Source organism: Grampus griseus, assembly GCF_964374135.1.
Source record: "Grampus griseus genome assembly, chromosome: 11".
NCBI lineage: Eukaryota > Metazoa > Chordata > Mammalia > Artiodactyla > Delphinidae > Grampus > Grampus griseus.
This window is the reverse complement of record NC_139005.1, coordinates 52,791,595-52,812,186: the sequence shown is the minus strand read 5'-3', so window position 1 is coordinate 52,812,186 and position 20,592 is coordinate 52,791,595. Positions and strand designations below refer to the sequence as shown.

Here is a 20,592-nt window from a genome sequence, read left to right as displayed (position 1 = left end):
AAGATGTACCAGGTAGGCCCAGGCAGCAGTGATGGAGCAAGTAGCAGCCTTGCGAGATGACCACTTTGCAGAAGACACAATGTCCTAGAATATGTGTCAATAATTTAAGAGATATAATTACAGTTTATCTTTACCACTGCTTCAACCCAATGGCAAAGATCACCCACAACGATGATGGAAATTAATAAGGCATTATTCTAAAAATAAAACACTTTTAAAAATACAGAGGTTTTTTTAAAAAAATATATAACATATTTTTCCCTCATATATGACCAGTGCTGTCAGTTCTCCTGATGACAGATGTCAAAATCACTAAGGTTTTCTTTGATGAAATGATCTTAAAACATCTGCTAACACAAATGCCTTAAAATAAAACTCCAGTTAATAGACATCCTCTTTTGTCTTGATCCTTTGAAGCTATGATATTCATTTTGTGTTGAATGGAAAAAAATAGACAATTACTTTGAGCAATCTGAAATAAAACTAAGTTTCCTGATTATTTGTAGGTTTGAAAAGTTGCCTGGGGGTTAAACTATTTAGTCTCAAATTCTGAAGTTTAGAAGACACTTGTGGAGATGATTCTTCCACCTGTTGGAACAACAATAAAAATAAAGTTAATTTTATAAAAATATAGTCAGTCTACCCTGTGTAATTCTATTCCCTCTGACTGCTTCTCAGAAGACATCATACATTTTCCCACCCCGTGGAAGCCTGCAGCAGACCAGAGCCATCAGCTGTCATCCTGCTTTTGCTCACTGTGGTAACGCCACTACCCACTTCCAGGACTGGCATGTAGAAGTGACTGTTTGCTAACTGAGTACATACATTTAATTTCTAAAAGTGCGGACAGGATCCACTACATAATTTGGCAGTGCAAAATTAAAATCTGGGCCCCTTGTTCAAAAATTAAGAATTTCAAGATGACAAGCAGAGAACATTAAAACAAGCATGGGTTCCTTCTAAGCACGAAGCCCTGTATGACTGACTGCCCAGCCTGCACGTCCACGACGCCAGCTGTAGGCGTGGTTAAGACGATACACTGCAAGTACACCTCAAGTATACTCTTGGTACTGTTAGTGATTCCCAAGCACCAGTCAATGGACCAGTACAGTCATGAAGAAGATTCACCACCACAGGGAAAGAGAAAAATTAGCAAAATTCAACTCATCATTCATCATGCTAAATCTGTTCCATTTAGAGGACGGTGATGGTTAATTTCATGTGTTAACTTGGCTAAGCCACAGTACCCCGACATTTGGTTGAATAATACTGTTCTAGACGTTTCTTTGAAGGTATTTTTTAGATGAGATCAACGTTTAAATCAGCCGACTGAGTAAAGCGGATTACTCTCCATAATGTAGGTGGGCTTCATCCAATCAACTGAAAGCCTTAACAGAAAAAAGACTGACCTCCCCCCAGGAAGAAGGAATTCTGCCAGCAGACTACCTTCGGAACTTGAAATGCAACATCAACTCTTCTCTGAGTCTCCTATCTGCCAGCTCACCTGCAGATTTTGGACTCTACTAATACCAGCCTTCACAATGGCATAAGCCAACTCCTTAAAATAAATTCAGATAGATAGGTTAAATTAAATAGCCTAGATAGATAGATAGAGAGAGACACACCCTATTGGTTCTGTTTCTCTAGGGAACTCTGAGTAAGACAAGGACTTTCTTTATTCAGGGACTATGTAATTATGTCTTTCCTAGCTTTTTTTATTTTTAAGTAAAAATGTCATTTTCTTTCAAAAAATTCTGGAAATCCTGCTTTAAACATGATAAATTTTAGCAATATTTTACACATATGTTTTTATTTTAAGAGTCATTTTTGTCACCCATCCCTTTTTTCTTTGATGGTGGGAGGCTAGGCAAAAGGAAAAAAAATAATCAGGTCAACATTTTCTTTGAGGACTTTTCTCCAAACCCAAAGCTATTAATTGACAGAAAAGCAAAAGCTTTCTTCTAGGAGGGAGGGGCTCAGGTATTTTAGTCACTGGTATTTGTAGAATCTCAATACTGGTTTAGCCCTTATGTAGCAATACAAATGTGAAGGATGGATATGTGGGCAGCCCTTGTCATCGAATTTGATCTTTCACAAATGACACATCTCAATGCATCTGAAAGTCTAGAATTACGAGACAAAGAGGTCCCTAATTTATAGAAGTCCTGAAGCTTTGAATTCTAGTTTCCTCATTTCTAGGGATTCCTGTAAATGCCACATACTTGTGGCAAACCTTGTGAGAAAACTCATCCTCTTCAGTTAGAGGACTTTGCTTATACTGCTGCCATCATGCAGTGAGAACAGCCCACACTGGGCAGCCCCCCAGTGTCACTCTGCGCTCCAGACCTTCAGGGACATTAGCCTCCCCCGGAGCTTAAAAGCTTTGGCAAGCTCAAAACTGATGATGAATAGTGCTGCCAATTTCTCTTCGTACCATCCTCTAAACCATGATTCCCCCACCCCATGTTGGTGCTAAGAAATAAAAAGCAAGAAACTTTTAGAAAAAGACTCTTTCCTTGGAACTGCTTCTGTTTTCTGCTCCAGGTCAAAAGCTTTATTTAATCCCAGGGTCTTTGTAAGGGGTAACATAGTTAATTTAAAAAAAAAAAAAAGATGCTTTGTTGAGATGGAAATTCCATCTCAGCAGAGTTGATCTCGAGTACTGAATGAAACTTAGAATCAGCAGTGATCCTACTATTTTGAAGAAGAAAAAAAGAGAAAACTTTTTTTCTGCTATGTCCACTTTTATCACTTTCTTTTTTATGGCTGAGTAATATTCCATTATATGCATGTGTATACATATATGTGTGTGTGTATATATATATACACACACACACACACACACACACACACACACCACAATGTCCCCAATCCTATCTAAGGGAAACTCCCCTACTTATGCTCTGGAGTTTCCCATCTCACCCACTTCAGGACTCTATTCCTACAATGATCCCCTCTCTCTGAATCATGAATTTCTTGTTTTCCATTGGACCATTCCATCAATACCCTAGGCTGCTTTAATGTACCCATCCAAAATCAATAAATCAATAAATCCTTCCTTGACCATGAGTCCTCCATCCAGATACAGCCCTATCTCTCTGCTCCTTTTCATAGCAACCTTCAAGAACCCTGCCTCTACTGCTTCCTCCACTCTCTCACCCCCTAGTCTCTGACCAGTCCACCCTAGATAGACTTTTGTCCCCTCCCACCGCCCTAGTCTTCCTTTTCTCTCACTCATACTTCTTTTCAGTCACCTTTGCCAGTTCTTCCTCCTCTGCCAGACCTCTGAAAGTTAGGAGTACCCCCAGAACTCAGTCTTAGGGCCTCCTCCTCTATCTGTGGCATCTCCTGAAATTAACCCACCACCATATGCTAATGACTCCTAAATGGACATTTCCCTCCCTAACCTACCCTGAGGCTCTAAACTTCTCTACCAACCACTGCCTTTCTCAGCAAGTCCACATATACATCTAAGTAATAACTTTAACATAACATGCCGAAAGAGAACTCTCCACTTCCCCAAACCCAGTGCTCCTATTATCTTTCCCATCTCAAGAAACGGCACTACAATTCACCAAGTTGCTTCAGGCAGAAATCCAGGAATCGTCCTGGGTCACTGTTTGTTTTATCCCCTCACATCCCATCAGCAAGTCAAATAGACTCCATCTCAACAGGCATCAAGAATCCAACCACTTCTCATCACCCTCGCTGCTCTTTCACTGCTCTCCCTGGAACAACCCTGACTGGTCTTCTTGCTCCCACCTTCCTTTCCACAGGTCACTCTCCACAGCAGAGAGATGGTTGTCAAGCACACATCATATGATATCGCACCTTTGCTTAAAGCTCTCCAGTGGATTCCCGTGGCAAGTAGGATAAAGTCCCAGCTGCCTCCTGTAGTTCTGCCTATCTCTCTGAGATCATCACAGTTTCTCTCTTTCTCATTCGCTAGGCACACTGGTCTCCCTTCCCCTTCCAATAAGGTCATTCCTCCTCAGCTTTGCATGTTCTACACCCTCTGCCTGGGATGCTCTTCCTCAGGGCCTCAACCGGCTGGCTTCTTTGCATCATTTAGTGCTCAGCTCACACGTAACCTCCTCAGCAAGGACTTACCAGACCACCATGGCAGAACAGCACCTCCTGCCCCCCTATTCCTACCGACCATGCCCTACCTCATTACCTGTATTTTCTTCATAGAATCTTTCTTGACCTGAAAACTCTTCTGTGGTATGGATTGCCTATGACCCACCGGTACAATGTAATGGCCATGAAGCCAGGGACCTGTCTGTTTCTCTCCCTCCAACATTTAGATCAGTGACTAGCAGAGGAGCTATGTTTTTTGGGGTTTTTTTTCAAATGCTGAAAGAGAGGAGGCAGAGAAAAGGAGGAATCCAAGAAAAACCAAAAGGAAGAGATGAGAATAAGTTTGGTTCAGTTGTAGTGAATGAATGAAGACTAGATTGACTAAAGAAGAAGAAAAAAAAAAAGGAATAGTGGGAAATAAATGAAATGATGCTGGGAAAGATGGAATCGAACAGAGAAAGGTCTCAAATGTCAAGCCAGATTGCCTGGAATTTATGCAGTAGGAACTAGGGAGCCACTGACGCCACTGAACTTCTGAATGCCCAGTGCCTGGAATGCAACAGACAGCTGAAAACTATTTGTTGACCAAATCACCAGTGCAAAGGTGACAGCTAAAACTGAGAGAATGGGATCAGTTCTCAAGGGAAGGAAGTCCTGAGCCTGGGGGAGATGTCTCCAGTCAGAGAAAGGGAAGAAAAGGAGGGAAGACATGAAGGGGAGACGAGCCAGAGATGGAGGGGAAGTATCAGAGGGAAAGGGAACACTGAAACCAAGGGAAGGAAACGTGGCAACAGCAACTGCAGTTAAAAATGTTAACTGGGGCTTCCCTGGTGGTGCAGTGGTTGAGAGTTCGCCCGCCGATGCAGGGGACACGGGTTCGTGCCCCGGTCCGGGAAGATCCCTCATGCTGTGGAGAGGCTGGGCCTGTGAGCCATGGCCACTGAGCCTGCGCGTCCAGAGCCTGTGCTCTGCAACGGGAGAGGCCACAACAGTGAGAGGTCTGCGTACGGCAAAAAAAAAAAAAAAAAAAATGTTAACTGTCAGGGGGGAAAAGTCCAGAATGAGACCTAAGAAAAGGCCTCTGAAGTTGATAAGAAGATGACTGACACCAGCCACTTCAATGGAGCTGTGGGGATAAAAATGGGACCATGGCCTGCGAAAGGAAGGGGAAGGTGATGAGGAAGACGAGGAAAGAAGACGCAGAAAGACTAGGAAGTTTCTCCTGGCATGCCGCCTCCACCAGTCCACTGACGCTGTCCAGAGTGCTAGCCTCAAGCAGAGGGAGAAACATCCAGCCAAGATCAAGCTAAGATCCACCAGGATATATAGAAATAGAGAGGAAATGGGACAGAGGTGACGAGAACACTTGTTTTTTAAGTCCTGCAGCACTATGTGGCATTAACAAAAATACGCAGTCATTTATAAGCACACTGAGGCCAGCAATATTTAAATAAAACCTGAACATCAGTCCTACCATAAGAATTTTGTTTGGACTTGCAGTGGCATTCATGCAACATGTTCTTTTGGACCCTCTCGACTGTGATGGATCCTCAATTGTATGCACTTCATCAGATGAAGATAATTTCCATCCTTCAGCAAAGGCAAACAGCGTGTCATCAGCCACAGAGGCCCTCCTTCTGGGGACGTAATCTGTCACCCTGTCATCTGTGGCTGTAGGGAGCGGGGATGCTGATGGACGTGTGCTGGGTCTCCTGCTGTCTTCAGAGCTCTTTGATGGGGATGCAAACTCTGCTGGAGATGCACAGCTCTCGGAGAGCTTGTTTTGCAAAAAATGTTTTAAACGAGTTTTTCTGGGAACACTGTTTTTCATAATTGCGCTCCGAAGCTGAGACTCTTCTGCAATGACGTATACTCTGCAGCGGCCCCGGGTCACCGCTGTGTACACGTGCTGCCAGTGCTGGCGGCCCGCCTTCCCAACCACATACACGACTGTCTTCTCCTCCGACCCCTGAGGGGAAATAATGCACGAAGGAGATTTAATACTGCATAATGGGTTCATGTCTCTGGAGAGTCTACAAAGGCAGAAAGGAGACAAGTCCTCAAAGTGCTCTCAAGAGCATTCTACCTGGCCAGAGTATTCAAATGAATGCATCTGATGGGTTCCATTTTATTCATTATCCTGGAATTCCCATTTTCTAATTACGCTGCTAAGTTTGGGTGTCATAGATCCAAAACTGGCATGTAGAAACCCAGCAATAAACTTTAAACTGCACGCAGTGCTAAATCTCCCTTAATAAAAGAATTTGAAACGGCTGTATGGGCTTTATGTATAGATGTCTTACTCCACTGTTACTTACATAACAAAAAACAGAGACCTGAAATATCTAATGATAGGAAATAGATACATATATATATGTATATATTTATTTTTCTATATCATGTATCTATGTATGTTACAAACATCAGATATGCTTTAAAATATAACAAAATTTTAAAAACTTGATATATATAAAAAAAAGATCACAACCATGTAACACAAAATAAAATTACTCTGATCAAAAATACGAAGTGCACATAAAGATGTAACAAAAACAAAGTGAATCACAAAGCAAGAAGGGAATCCTACCGAAAATTTAACCAGTCTGTTTCCAAACAGAGGGCCTATGGATGATTTTTTTTCCCTACTTTCCGTATTTTTCCAATGTTGAACCATGTATTCCTCTTATCAAGATAAGACAAAAGAGAATGACGACCCTTTGTTTCTTGGGTGTAACAAACCAAGAACTATACTACAGGCAAGAAAAATGCCCAATGTCACAGTGTAACTGTGAGAAAACAATTTCAAGAAAACAATAACAAATTGTGGTTATTCTTAGTCCCTGTATTTTCAGTGCCAATATAAACTAAGAAGGGGTTGGAGCCATTCTCTCTCCCAACGCTCCCACATTCCTCTGCCTGAAAGAGGAATTGTGGGGAGACAAACAACAAGACGAGGCACGTAGAAAATACACATCTGCACTAAAAACAAAACCTTGTACATACCAAGCACTTCTACCTTGCTGGACACAGAGAGTTTAAACCAACTCTTCATATTATAAAAGTTTGATAAATACTTCCTTCCAATGCTGCTGAATCTCAGAAATGAATGTAAATGATACTTAATTCTACAAATGTTAAACACATTAGCTAGATATACAGCACCATCCCCCCATGCCCCCATGGACTTTATACTTTACACTGTATTTTTGTAAACAGGTAAACGTCTACCTAAACTTAACTGAGTTCTTAATCATCAATTAAATATCACTGAGAAAAATCTAATAGCCTCATAATCAGTCTCCCTGTACCCACATTTACTGCAATACACTGTCCTCACAGATAGCAGCCACAGTGCTATTTGTCAAATGCAAATCTAGTCACATCAGATTCCGCTTAAAACCCATTAATGGCTCCCAGGCTCTCAAAAAAAAAGTCCTAACTCCTTAATATGGCTCCTACAGCCCTTCAAGAGCCAGCCTTGGCCTTTCCCCCTTCCTTCCCATGAGCCAGGCTCCCTCAAGCACAAAGAACTTGCTTGTGATCCTGCCTGTGCTCCCCAGTCCCTGGCCTCCATCTGGCCTGCTTCCAGATTAGCTGCCTCATCCATGTACTTTCCAGCGCCCTGCACTTCCTCTATCACAGTATTTTTACCTGACTGGACTGTCACCAACTGCCTTCTTAACTGTACTCCTCACTGGACTGTAAGCTCTGTGAAGGCAGGACCACATCTGTCTTGCTCACTGTTCTTTATCAGGTGTCTCATGGAGTGAATGAGGATAAAAATTAGACTGTCAGCCAAAGCCGTCCTCCGAAAGTGGGACATGCACACCTACCTTCACCTCACAACCTGCTATTAATCATTTGCCCATGTCCTTAAATCTTCCTCAAATCATTAAGAACTGTCCAACTTCTTAAAGGAGGCAAGTTTTATTTATTTACTTCTGTAAATTTGTTCTAAAACTCAACAACTGGTACGAATAGACACAAACCATTAATGCCCTTCATGAGTTTGTGGACCTAGAATCTGAAAGTCTATATGGACCTTAGAGTGGGGGTCAAAAAACTTTTTCTGTGAAGGGTCAAAGCATCAGTATTTTAAGCTTTGTAGGCCGGATGGTCTCTATGGCAACCACTCTGTTCTTCCTTTGTAGTGCAAGGGAAGCCATAACCAGTATGTAACTGAATGTGGGACTGGGTTTCAATAAAAATGTATCTACCAAAACAGGTGGTGGACCAGATTTGCCTACCGTATTGGACAACACAGTCCTAGAAGGCCCCAGGAGGTGACCTGGCCCACATCACTCCTCTAACCTCATCTCCTGTCACTCTCCCACACTGGCCTCCTTGCTGTTCCTGTTTCTCAAACCTGCTGGACAGCCTCTCCCACCTTAGAACTTTGGCCTTGGCTATTCTCTCTACCTAGAATGCTCTTGTCCCAGATATTCACATGGTTTAACTTCATGACCTCCTTCAAATCTTTGCTCAGATGCCACCTTGTCAGTGAGGCCTACCCTGACCACTTATTTAAAATTACAACTGCACCTCACCCCCACCCCTTTTCCATAGCATTTACCACCTTCTCACATAATACATAGTTTACTTATTTTTTTAATTACATCTGTCTCTATCCTCTTCCTTACCAAATATAATCCTCATAATGTCAAGTATCATTGACTATTTCATGGACTGACCTATTACCAAGCACAGAGAAGAGAGTCTGACTCAATACATTTTTGTTGAGCTCAACTGAACTTGAAGAACAAACTATACTGATAGAAGACAACAATCACAAATGTTCTCAGAGGTAAGAGACATTATTTCAACCACGAAATAAGAGCCAGATTCAATGAAAAGAACATTCCAAGATATCTACTCCAATCTCCACCCAGTAGTAATAAAAACCCTTCACTACTTATTTGTCTAGAAATGCAACAGAAAAACTGGATTATAAATCTGAAGAAATCAATAGAGCAAAACATTAATGAGTTGGAAAATAGGAGAGCTGATAAGAAATTCAGGTAACCAGTTCTGGAGGTCCAATATCCATACAGGAGAAGTTCTAGAAAGAAAAATCAGAGAAATCTGAGGATGAGATAATGAAATTATTTAAGAAAATTTCCCAAAATTGAAGAATATGAGTTTCCAGAAGAGTCCCCATCATAAAAATCCATGGGAGAAATTTCTCCCAGATCTCACAGCTAGGAATATTTGCCCTTCTCCACAACTGTTTGTTTGTTCATTTACTTTAACCTAGTAGACAGAGTCAACTGACTGCTTCTCTCTTCGCTTTGGGAACTTTGGCCTTAAGGGAACTTAAAAGCTGAATCTGCAGTCTACACTAACACGCAAATAGGACAATATGCACATCAGCATTCAATCCACTCTTGGCAGTAATCCTTTTATCATGTTTAACTTTATTTTCCACTTGACATGCATTTTTCTTTTTAAATAAATTTATTTATTTTTGGCTGCGTTGGCGTTGGGTCTTCATTGCTGCACAAGGGCTTTCCCTAGCTGCAGTGAGTGGGGGCTACTTTTCATTGTGGTGCGTGGGCTTCTCATTGTGGTGGCTTCTCTTGTAACGGGGCATGGGCTGTAGGCGTGCAGTCTTCAGTAGTTGTGCCACGTGGGCTCAGTAGTTGTGGCTTGCGGCGCCTAGAGCACAGGCTCAGTAGCTGTGGCGCACGGGCTTAGTTGCTCTGCGACATGTGGGATCTTCCCAGACCAGGGCTCAAACCAGTGTCCCCTGCATTGGCAGGCGGATTCTTAACCACTGCACCACCAGGGAAGTCCCTGACATGCATTTCTTTATATTTTAAAAAATCATGCTCAACTGTGGGCACTTTTTGTAAGCCATTTCAAATTCTTTCTAGAACTGAGGTGGGGTAAGTTAATAAATAAAACACCATCCACTTTGGAAAAAAAACCCTATGCTAATTAATGTTTGCCTACTATTAGAGGATATAGTCTAACCTATAAAATTTTCTACATAAAAATGAAAGTGGGGGCTTCCCTGGTGGTGCAGTGGTTAAGAATCCACCTGCCAATGCAGGGGACACAGGTTCAAGCCCTGGTCTGGGAGGTTCCCACATGCCGCGGAGCAACTAAGCCCGTGCGCCACAACTAGTGAGCCTGTGAGCCACAACTACTGAAGCCTGCACTCCTAGAGCCTGTGCTCCGCAACAAGAGAAGCCACCACAATGAGAAGCCCACGCACTGCAATGAAGAGTAGCCCCCGCTCATCTCAACTAGAGAAAGCCCACACACAGCAACAAAGACCCAACGCAGCCAAAAATAAATAATTAAAATAAATTTATATTATAAAAGAAAGAAAGTGGATGCAGCCTTGTCACCAAAACAACACAATGGCAGAGAGAGGAGTTCAAAACAATGAGATAAATAACAGAGCCACAAATAACTTGTGAGAATTAAAAAATATTAAAATAAAATTGAAAAGTTGCAGCAAATGCAATGTGGTGTCCAGAATAAGATTCTGGAACAGAAAAAGGACATTAATGGACAAACTGGTGAAATCAAAATAAAGTGTATTTTTTAGTTAATAGTACTGTACCAATAGTAGTTTCTTAGTTTTGACAAATATACCATAGTTATATAAGATGCTAATATTAGGGAAAGCTGGGTGAAGGGTACACGGGAACTCTCTGTACTAACTTCCCAACTCTTCCATAAATCTAAAATTATTCCCAAACCAAAAGTAATTACCTCACAAGGGTAGAGGAAGGGGATACATTTATCAAAACCCATCCCACTTTGTAATTAAAATGTGTTTGTAAATTATACCCCAATAAAGTTGGTTAAATAAATAAAAAAGAAGTTGTAAATATATATATAATCAATACAATACCATTTATGTAAAACTTGGTTACCTTGTTTCTATATGAACAGACAAATTCAAGTCAGAAATCACCTCTGAGGAGGGTGGGAAGGCCTGGGATGAGGGGAGGGCAAATGAGCCAGTTGCTTTGGGTACAAAACTTAAGAGGACACCAAGAAACTCAGCAATCAAGATAAATAAATTTAAAAAAATAAAAAACTCCAGAAAGTGGGCACAAAGGGAACATAACTCAACATAATAAAGGCCATATATGACAAACCCAAAGCTAACATCATACTCAACGGTGAAAAGCTGAAAGCATTCCCTCTAAGATCAGGAACAAGACAAGGATACCCACCCTCGTCACTTTCATTAAACATAGTTTTGGAAGTCCTAGCCACAGCATCAGAGAAGAAAAACAAATAAAAGCAATCCAAATTGAAAAGGAAAAAGTAAGACTGCTATTATTTGCAAATGACATAATAGTATACATAGAAAATCCTAAAGATGCCACCAGAAAGCTACTAGAACTCATCAATGAATTCAGTAAAGCTGCAGGACACAAAATTAATATATGGAAATCTGTTACATTTCTATACACTAACAGTAAACTATCAGAAAGAGAAATTAGGAAACAATTCCATTTATAACCACTTCAGAAAGAATAAAATACCTAGGACTAAAAAGGAGGCAGAATACCTGTACTCCAAAAACTGTAAGACACTGATGAGAGAAATTGAAGACGACACAAACAGATGGAAAAATATACCATGTTCTTGGATTGAATCAATATTGTTAAAATGACCATATTACCCAAGGCAATCTACTGAGTCAATGTAATCTCTATCAAATTACCAGCATTTGGTAATTTGACATTTGTGACATTTTTCACAGAACTGGAACAAAAAATTTTTTAATTCGTATAGAAACACAAAAACCCAAAATAGCCAAAACAAGTTTGAGAAAGAAGAATGGAGCTGAAGGAATCATGCTCCCTGACTTCAGACTATACTACAAAGCTACAGTCATCAAAACAGTATGGTACTGGCACAAAAAAAGACACAGATCAATCCAATAGGATAGAAAGCCCAGAAATAAACCCATGCACTTATGGTCAATTAATCTATGACAACAGAGGCAAGAATATACAATGGAGAAAAGACAGTCTCTTCAATAAGTGGTGCTGGGAAAACTGGACAGCTACATGTAAAAGAACGAAATTAGAACATTCTCTAACACCATATACAAAAATAAACTCAAAACAGATTAAAGAGCTAAATGTAAGACCAGATATTTTAAAACTCCTGGAGGAAAACATAGGCAGAACACTCTTTGACATAAATCACAGCAATATTTTTGGGGATCCATCTCCTAGAGCAATGGAAAAAAAAAGCAAAAATAAGCAAATGGGACCTCATTAAACTTAAAAGCTTTTGCACAGCAAAGGAAAGCATAAACAAAATGAAAAGACAACCTATGGACTGGGAAAAAATATTTGCAAACAATGCAACCGACAAGGGATTAATTTCCAAAATATACAAACAGCTCATACAGCTCAATATCAAAAAAACAAACAACCCAATCAAAAAATGAGCAGAAAACCTAAACAGACATTTCTCCAAAGACATACAGATGGCCAACAGGCGCATGAAAAGATACTCAACATTACTAATTATTAGAGAAATGCAAATCAGAACTACAATGAGGTATCACCTCACACCAGTCAGAATGGCCATCATCAAAAAGTCTACAAACAATAAATGCTGGAGAGGGTGTGGAGAAAAGGGAACCCTCCTACACTGTTGGTGGGAATGTAAATCGGTGCAGCCACTATAGAGAACAGTATAGAAGTTCCTCAAAAAACTAAAAATAGGGAATTCCCTGGCAGTTCAGTGGTTAGGACTTGCACGTTCACTGCTGAGGGTGTGGGTTCAATCCCTGGTCAGGGAACTGAGATCCCGTAAGCCACACAGCATGGACAAAAAATAAAGTTACTTGCATTTTTTAAAAATTAAAAAAAAAACCTAAAACTAAAAATAGAGTTACCATATGATCCAGCAATCCCACTCCTGGGCATCTATCCAGAGAAAACTCTAATTTGAAAAGATACATGCACCCCAATGTTCACAGCAGCACTACTTACAATAGCCAAGACATGGAAGCAACCTAAATGTGAATCGACACATGAATGGATAAAGAAGACGTGGTATGTATGTGTGTGTGTGTGTGTGTGTGTGTGTGTGTGTGTGTGTGTGTGTATATATATATATATATATATAAAATACACACACACACACACACACACACACACACACACACAAACGGAATACTACTCAGCCATAAAAAAGAATGAAATAGGGAATTCCCTGGCAGTCCAGTGGTTAGGACTCGGTGCTTTCACTGTCGGGCCTGGGTTCAATCCTTAGTCAGGTAACTAAGATCCCACAAGCTGCACGATGTGGCCAAAAAAAAAAAAGAAAAAGGAATGAAATAATGCCATTTGCAGCAACATGGATGGACCTAGAAATTACCATACTAAGTGAAGTGAATCAGAGAAAGACAAGTATGTGATATCACTTATATGTGGAATCTAAAAAAAATGACACAAATGAACTTATTTACAAAACAGAAACAGTCTCACAGACATAGAAAACAAACTTATGGTTACCAAAGGGGGAAAGGAAGGGGTGGGGAGGGATAAATTAGGGATTTTGAATTAACAGATACACTCTACTATATATAAAATAAACAACAAGGACCTTCTATATCGCACAGGGCACTACTGATATATTCAATATCTTGTAATAATCAATAATGGAAAAGAATCTGAAAATATATATACATATATATTTACACGTATAACTGAATCACTTTTGTGTACACCTGAAACATTGTAAGTCAACTATATTTCAGTTTAAGAAAACAATTTAAAAGTTAAAATTTAGAGCAAAAAAGATCCACAATGAACAAAATATCAAAATTTTAAATAAAGGCAAGATCAGTAAGAGTGCCATGCCAAGTGACACTGGAGACGGAAGCAAGAGGGAAATTCAGTTATTCTGGTCCTGACCGCTCTCTTCCTGGGAGACATGGGAAGGCCTGCAGGATGAGGCTTTAACTATGTCTTAGATCCAGAAAATAAAGACAGCTCTGAAGCAGAGAGTGCAAAACATTAGTGTCTGTACAGTAGTTTCTGTACTTTTGTGTATTTTGTTTCCTAATTAAAAAAATAATAAAAGCAACCAAACTTTGGAAGAAAATAATGCAAGATACTCTATCTTGGCAAGCTATTTAAATTGCTTTATAAAAGTCCATTCTTACCTGAAAAGTGTGAATAGTTCTTGCCCATGCATGTTTTATGTTACAATATTGCATTAGTTTCCTAAAATCCACAGTTACTTCGAAGCCAGCCATATTATTAATGGTCAAAAATCTTTTCTTTCCAAAAGTTATATCAGTTTTATCCTGTCATCAAAACAAATAACAGTTTTGTATGTTTTCAAATAGGTACACTGTAAAGGTCTGTTTTGGGGTTGAACATAAAATGCAAGCACCTTATAAATAAAATAGCATGTATAATTGTTAAGAATTTCAAAAAGCTTAAAATCTATGCTTGAGCATCAACTGAATACAGACACACCCAAATATTTTAATAACCACAAATGGAAGTTTTTGGTCCTTGAAATTTAACCTTAATTTGACTCTTTGGAGAACAGTCTGTGTTGTCTTTCTTATTTTGAAGACTATACATTTCACTTCTTGCACTGACTATGTAAGTCTGCATGTATTTTTTGCAAAGAGTTTACTTTTCCTCACAGATTTTAAAGAATAAACTTGTAAGTTTAAAAGTGTATTTATACAATGAGGACAAATTCAAGGTGACCACTTCTATAGTTCCTACATTTACACAGCAACCAAGCAAGTGATGCTTTGTAAAATATAATAAGTGTGTCACTTGTCCCTTGTTTTTGTTACTCAAGCACTTCAAACTTATTAAAAATGTTTCTTCACAAGGTCTTCCAGAACATGTAAGAGAAAGGAACACTTCCCAACTCACTTTATGAGGCCAGCATTAGTCAGACACCAAAACCAGACAAGATTATCACTAGAAAACTACAAACCAAGATCCCTCATGGACACAGATGCAAAAATCCTTAACAAAAAATTATAGAAGAAGAATGTCAGCTCTGATATGATTAAATTCTGAATCAATCCTCGGGCAATAAAAGAAAACTAAATCTATCCCTCATAGGTAAAAAGGTACTATTTTTCTGTTATCATTTACCTCTGTTATGAAAAATACTTCTCCATTGCAGAGTCGAATACCACTTTCAAAGTCATGCTTATTTTTAGCAAAACCATGAGGAGTACCATTAAAGTCTTCGCCACCGGCCTTTAGTTCATTATTTTGTTGGCTGTTGAAGGTATTTTCAGGGAGTAAGTCTGAGAGATACGCGTTCCTGGTACAACAAATTTTATCACCAACTCCAAATTCAAGTCTATTCTGATGGTTTCTAGGTTAGAAAATAATAATACAGCATCAGAGTTGGGAAAACCTCAATTTCATTTTCTTTAAGCATTGACTCTTACTCAGATCTGATCCAGTTCTCAAAATTATTTCCACAGTCTCTTTACGTCACTTTTGTTCTCCAAAGGTCAACAAGAAATCAGGCTCCCTCAGTTGTGGTCTATCTACACTTTCTGCAGCACCTCAAACTCAGTGACATTTCCCAGTCGAATTTTTTCAAAGTTAGAAATCTTGGCATAAAGGCTGATGTCTCTCTTTGCCTTTATATTACAAAAGTTACCGAAAATCTTATTGACTCTCCCTTTTAAATTCATCCTCTCCTCTCCAATCTCTCTAATCACTACCCCAATTCAAGTCTTACAGCACTTACACATATTGCTATTGTAATAATTATATTATCAGAATAATAGCAGCAAATCAAATAAGTGCTGGTGATAATACCAGTTACCGTGGTAAGTGCTTTAGGTATATTATTTCATTACAACCTTACTACAACTTTATGAGGGAAATTCTGGGTAAGTGTCCTCTTTTACATACATAGAAAGGTGAAATTACCTGCCCAAGATCACAGTTACTGTGACCCAGACTGGATGGCCCCAAACTTATGCTTTTCAACCCTTTGTTGGGCTACCTATCATGGTTTTTTTGGTCTTTCCTCAATAAACAGGGAGCTCCTCTTGTAATTTACACTTCTCTGGGTTCTCTGCACTTAATAAAAAGTAGGTATTGATAAATGCCAGAGAAGTGAGTTAGTCTGTCCTACGTGTGAATAGAGTGGCTTTTCTATGCTCCTTTTTCCCTGATAAAAGTCCACCTAAGGTGCTCTCTGTAGGCACCCTATTGCTAAGGTTCTTGTACACATTCCACACACATTCTAATTTGAAAAATTGCCCTGAATTCTCCACACTCATCTTGGAGAAGCTAGAGGTAGGAAACCACAGGGACAATTTTATTCTTTATTTTTCTTATTACCCTGATTACCAAATAGTCAATTCCTAAGGATATATATTATATTTAATTGAAGATATCATTTGACTTCACAAAGGAGAAAAAAGATTTTAAAATATGCAGCTACAGTGATAAATGTCAAAACAAACAAAAGTATGGCGAATCCAGGGAGCACTGTCCTTACTTGATTAGACGGCCCGTGTAGTGCTTGCAACAGCAGGTGTTGATCACGTCGCAGTCCTGCCTGGAACACAGAAAAATACAAGGGTCACCTTAGTGGAACCTCTTTTGTGTGGATTTCTGTTACCAACAATTATGAGATACTGGATTTTATCAAAAGTATCCAGGACTGGGACTTCCCTGGTGGTCCAGTGGTAAAGAATCTGCCTTGCAATGCAGGGGACATAGGTTCAAACCCTGGTAGGGGAACTAAGATCCCACATGCCACGGGGCAACTAAGCCCACGTGCCACAACTACTGAGCTCACTCGCCTCAACTAGAGCCCGTGTACCATAAACTACAGAGCCCACGCGCTCCGGAGCCTGCACACCGCAACTAGAGAGAGGAAACCCGCACGCCACAACTAGAGAGAAGCCTGCACACCACAACGAAGAGCCCGCACGCCGCAACTAAGACCCGACACAGCCAAAAATAAAATAAAAATAAATAAATAAATAAATCTTTTTTAAAAAAAAGTTTCTAGGACTTTCTCCAGGAAAAGTATTTTGTAATTTTGATCTTAACCCTTTCTTCCGCTCAGATTTCCTATGAGTTACCAAATATAATATTTGGTAGAAAGAGCACCTCTTTAGGGAATTCCCTGGCAGTCCAGTTGTTAGGACTCAGCATTCTCACTGCCAAGGGCCTGGGTTCGATCCCTAGTCAGGGAACTAAGATCCCACAAGCTGCAAGGTGTGGCCAATAAAAAGAAAGAGCCCTCTTTAGAAACTGCCTTCTGCTGGACGTACCCAAGAAATACCTCAAAATAAGAGAGAGAATTCAGTGATGAACTACCAGTCTCCCATTCCAACAGCACCTAGATTCATAAGGTATGAGATTTAAAAGCTTCATTAAAAACACCAAAATTTTGTAAATGCTTTACCTTCTAAATGCAATAAATTGTGATGTTTTTGCATCTTCTAGGTCCTTTTCTTTGAGTAAAGTACTAACTGCAGAATATAAATCTGATAATTCAAGAGAAAAAAGTTAACACAGCAAAAAGCACTAAATTATAACATTGTTTCAATGGAGAAACTACTTCAGAATTCCTGCTAAGGGGTCCAGGAAAACATCTCACCAAATGGGATACAAGTTCACCATGGGAGTATCAACCTCATTTGTTTCATCAGCCAGGAGCAAGAGAAAAGAGAATGAAGGTGACGGTTCCAGACACTCTATCCTCAGTCACTAGCCAGGACAGCTCCTAATTTGTAATATCACCACTGCATATTTACTGATGGTTTGTGAATGCTGAATTTAAAGTATGAGCAAGAGGACAAAATATGTAACATAACTACTAACGTAAGACTTCCTTCTGTCTTAAGTTCTGGTGGTACCAGTGGTCATGAGTTATAATTTGAGAATGTATATGCTTTGCGTATGTGATTTCATTTTTAATCTTCACAATACTCACATGATGTATGTATTATTACATACAGGGCCGACATTTAGCTTTTACATACCAGTATAACATATGGAGATATTTCTGTTTTAACTAGAAAATAGCTACTCCCCAAACACCACAGTGCCCTCCCTCCCACCCCAGCCATGTCTTTCCTTCCTCCAGAGCCCCCAGATGTCCCCATGATTCAGCAACTAAAAGGTTAACCCTGACACAGGAAGGGCATCCATTCCAAGAGTGACCAGACCCTACCAGCTATTAAGTAGTTTAATTAGCACCACTGATTACATCCTTGTTACAACCTGAAACTGAGGCTCTTGGAAGTAAAAGAAATTTTCCAGTGGGGTAGTGTGACCAGCCTCCCTCTTTTAGAGCTCAGATTGTTGACAGTGATAATGTCCACTTACAGCTTGTCCTTTGCAGAGCACTGAGAAGCAGGCTTCCTCTAACCTCTCTCAGCAATGTTACAAATTGGGGAACATTTCTCAGGAGAGGCAGAAGAAATAAAAATTGGGGTAAAAACATTCCAGGCTTTTGGGTCCCTCGTAGCAGATAAATCACAAGGGAATGAAAAAGCCCTGATCCCTGCTCTAGGAAGGCTGAATCAGTTGCTCGCTGAGCCCTTCATTTTTCAGATGAAGGAAGGATTATCATTAAAAAATGTCCAAGACTCAGCTCACCGCCAGCCAAGCCCCGCTTGCCAAAGGTCTCACAAAACACTGGTTTCTTTCACACGTACAGGATCACGCTGTTCTGCTCCTTGCTTTGTTCACTCTCTCTACATCTCCCAGATCAATACATACGCTGTACTTCATTGTTTCTAAGATACGCATTTTCTTCTCATATTTTAACATCTCTGGAATTCTAGCCCAGCTACGAAGCCTGTCTTAGGCCTTTGTACCTTTCAATAATGGGAATAACTGAGTAATTTATTAAGAAATACTTATTACTTAAGTATTAAGGAATAACAATTATTAACGAAAAAATACTATATGCCTCTCTAAGGAGTAATTTATTCAACTCTCTTAAAGAAGAGGCTCATTTTCCAGCTGAAGTTTGCAATTAAGATAGAAAACAGCTCCAGCTAAGCTCCACTACCATTCTGAAACAACTTTTTTTTTTAAGTACATTCTCATTAATGTAAAGAATGGGTACCAGAAATAAAACTAAACATATTTTAGGTAGATCTAAATGGAGTGGCAAAGAAAGCCAGTTTCTTAACCATCTTAGTCTCATTTTCTTCATCTGTACTAATACCTACTATGAACTAAGTAAGCTATGGAGAGAATAAACATTATCTATAAATTACTCACAACATGTGTAATAAAAAACAAGTCAGGGCTTCCCTGGTGGCGCAGTGGTTGAGAGTCCGCCTGCCAATGCAGGCGACGCGGGTTCATGCCCAGGTCTGGGAAGATCCCACATGCCGCAGAGCGGCTGGGCCCACGAGCCACGGCCGCTGAGCCTGCGCGTCCGGAGCCTGTGCTCCGCAACGGGAGAGGCCACAACAGTGAGAGGCCCGCCTACCGCAGGAAAAAAAAAAAAAAAAAACAAGTCAAAAAACAATACACAGCTTATAAACCAAATTATGTAAAACTAATATATGTCTGTGTATGGATATAATACGGTTTAAAAAGAGAAACTCCAAGCTCTTCTTATAGTTTAAAAAGAGAAACTCCAAGCTCTTCCTATAGACGTGACCTTTATGGGGTTGATTCAGGGGAAGAGGACAGGGGATGATTAAAGGAAATAATTTTTACTTCAAACACTTCCGTATCACTTGACTTTTGTTAAGGAATATAAACGATTTTTATAATAATAAAAAAAAAGCCAAAAAGGCATTTATAGAATCCTATTATTACATGAGCTCATTTAAAAAAAGAATAATGTAACATGTGAATGAACACTAACCCACAGGAACTGAGATGGGGACACACAAAGGAGGACAGGCTTACAGATAAAGTTGAATGTCAATTTCACATGCAGAGTGAAAGCTGCTAAGGAGGAAGGATACACCTTGAAGAACTGTGGCAACTACAATAAATCCTCAATAAAAATCATTTAAATTTTCACTAATTCAATTCTGAGTAAACACTATACAATTTAAAAAAGCTTGCTAAGTTCAGTTTATAATATAAAGATCAAATTGTTTAAATAAATAAATAAATTCAATTTAAATAAATTCATTTGGAGCAGATAATTTAATATCTATTATTCACAAAAAACTAACATTCATATAGTTCCTCAAAACCTACGAACGCCCTCAACCTTCACAACTGTCCCCCACGCACTGTCACTATGACTCCCATTTTACAAATAGTAGAGTGATGTGACATGGGTCGTACACATAAGGCAGAAGATTCCCTATCCCGTGCACTTCCTCAGCCCTGCCATGCTGTCATCCTAACACCCACAATTAGAAGTGATGCTTGTCCACTTTACTAGAAACAGAACTGTTAGGAACTCAGCTTGGCAAGAGTTTGACAGCCATTACTTTGTTTCACAGATGTACTCAAAACAACAAATGTAGTATTTACTTTTCCAGCAAATGTTGTACTTTTCCAGCAAATACTGTACCTT

At 39.7% G+C, this 20,592-nt stretch overlaps 1 protein-coding gene across 1 annotated transcript in view; it reads right to left on the bottom strand.

The window, feature by feature from the left end:
• Positions 1–483: 483 nt before the first annotated feature.
• The window catches only part of HELB (DNA helicase B), a gene marked incomplete at both ends in the record, with an annotated part of 41,173 nt that continues 21,064 nt past the window's right edge, over positions 484–20,592 (bottom strand). The window contains 6 exons of the mRNA XM_082667003.1: positions 484–588; positions 5,555–6,049; positions 14,237–14,380; positions 15,201–15,429; positions 16,576–16,635; positions 17,494–17,575. Coding sequence (XP_082523129.1) covers positions 484–588; positions 5,555–6,049; positions 14,237–14,380; positions 15,201–15,429; positions 16,576–16,635; positions 17,494–17,575 — 1,115 coding nt within the window. The remainder of the gene's footprint in view (positions 589–5,554; positions 6,050–14,236; positions 14,381–15,200; positions 15,430–16,575; positions 16,636–17,493; positions 17,576–20,592) is intronic.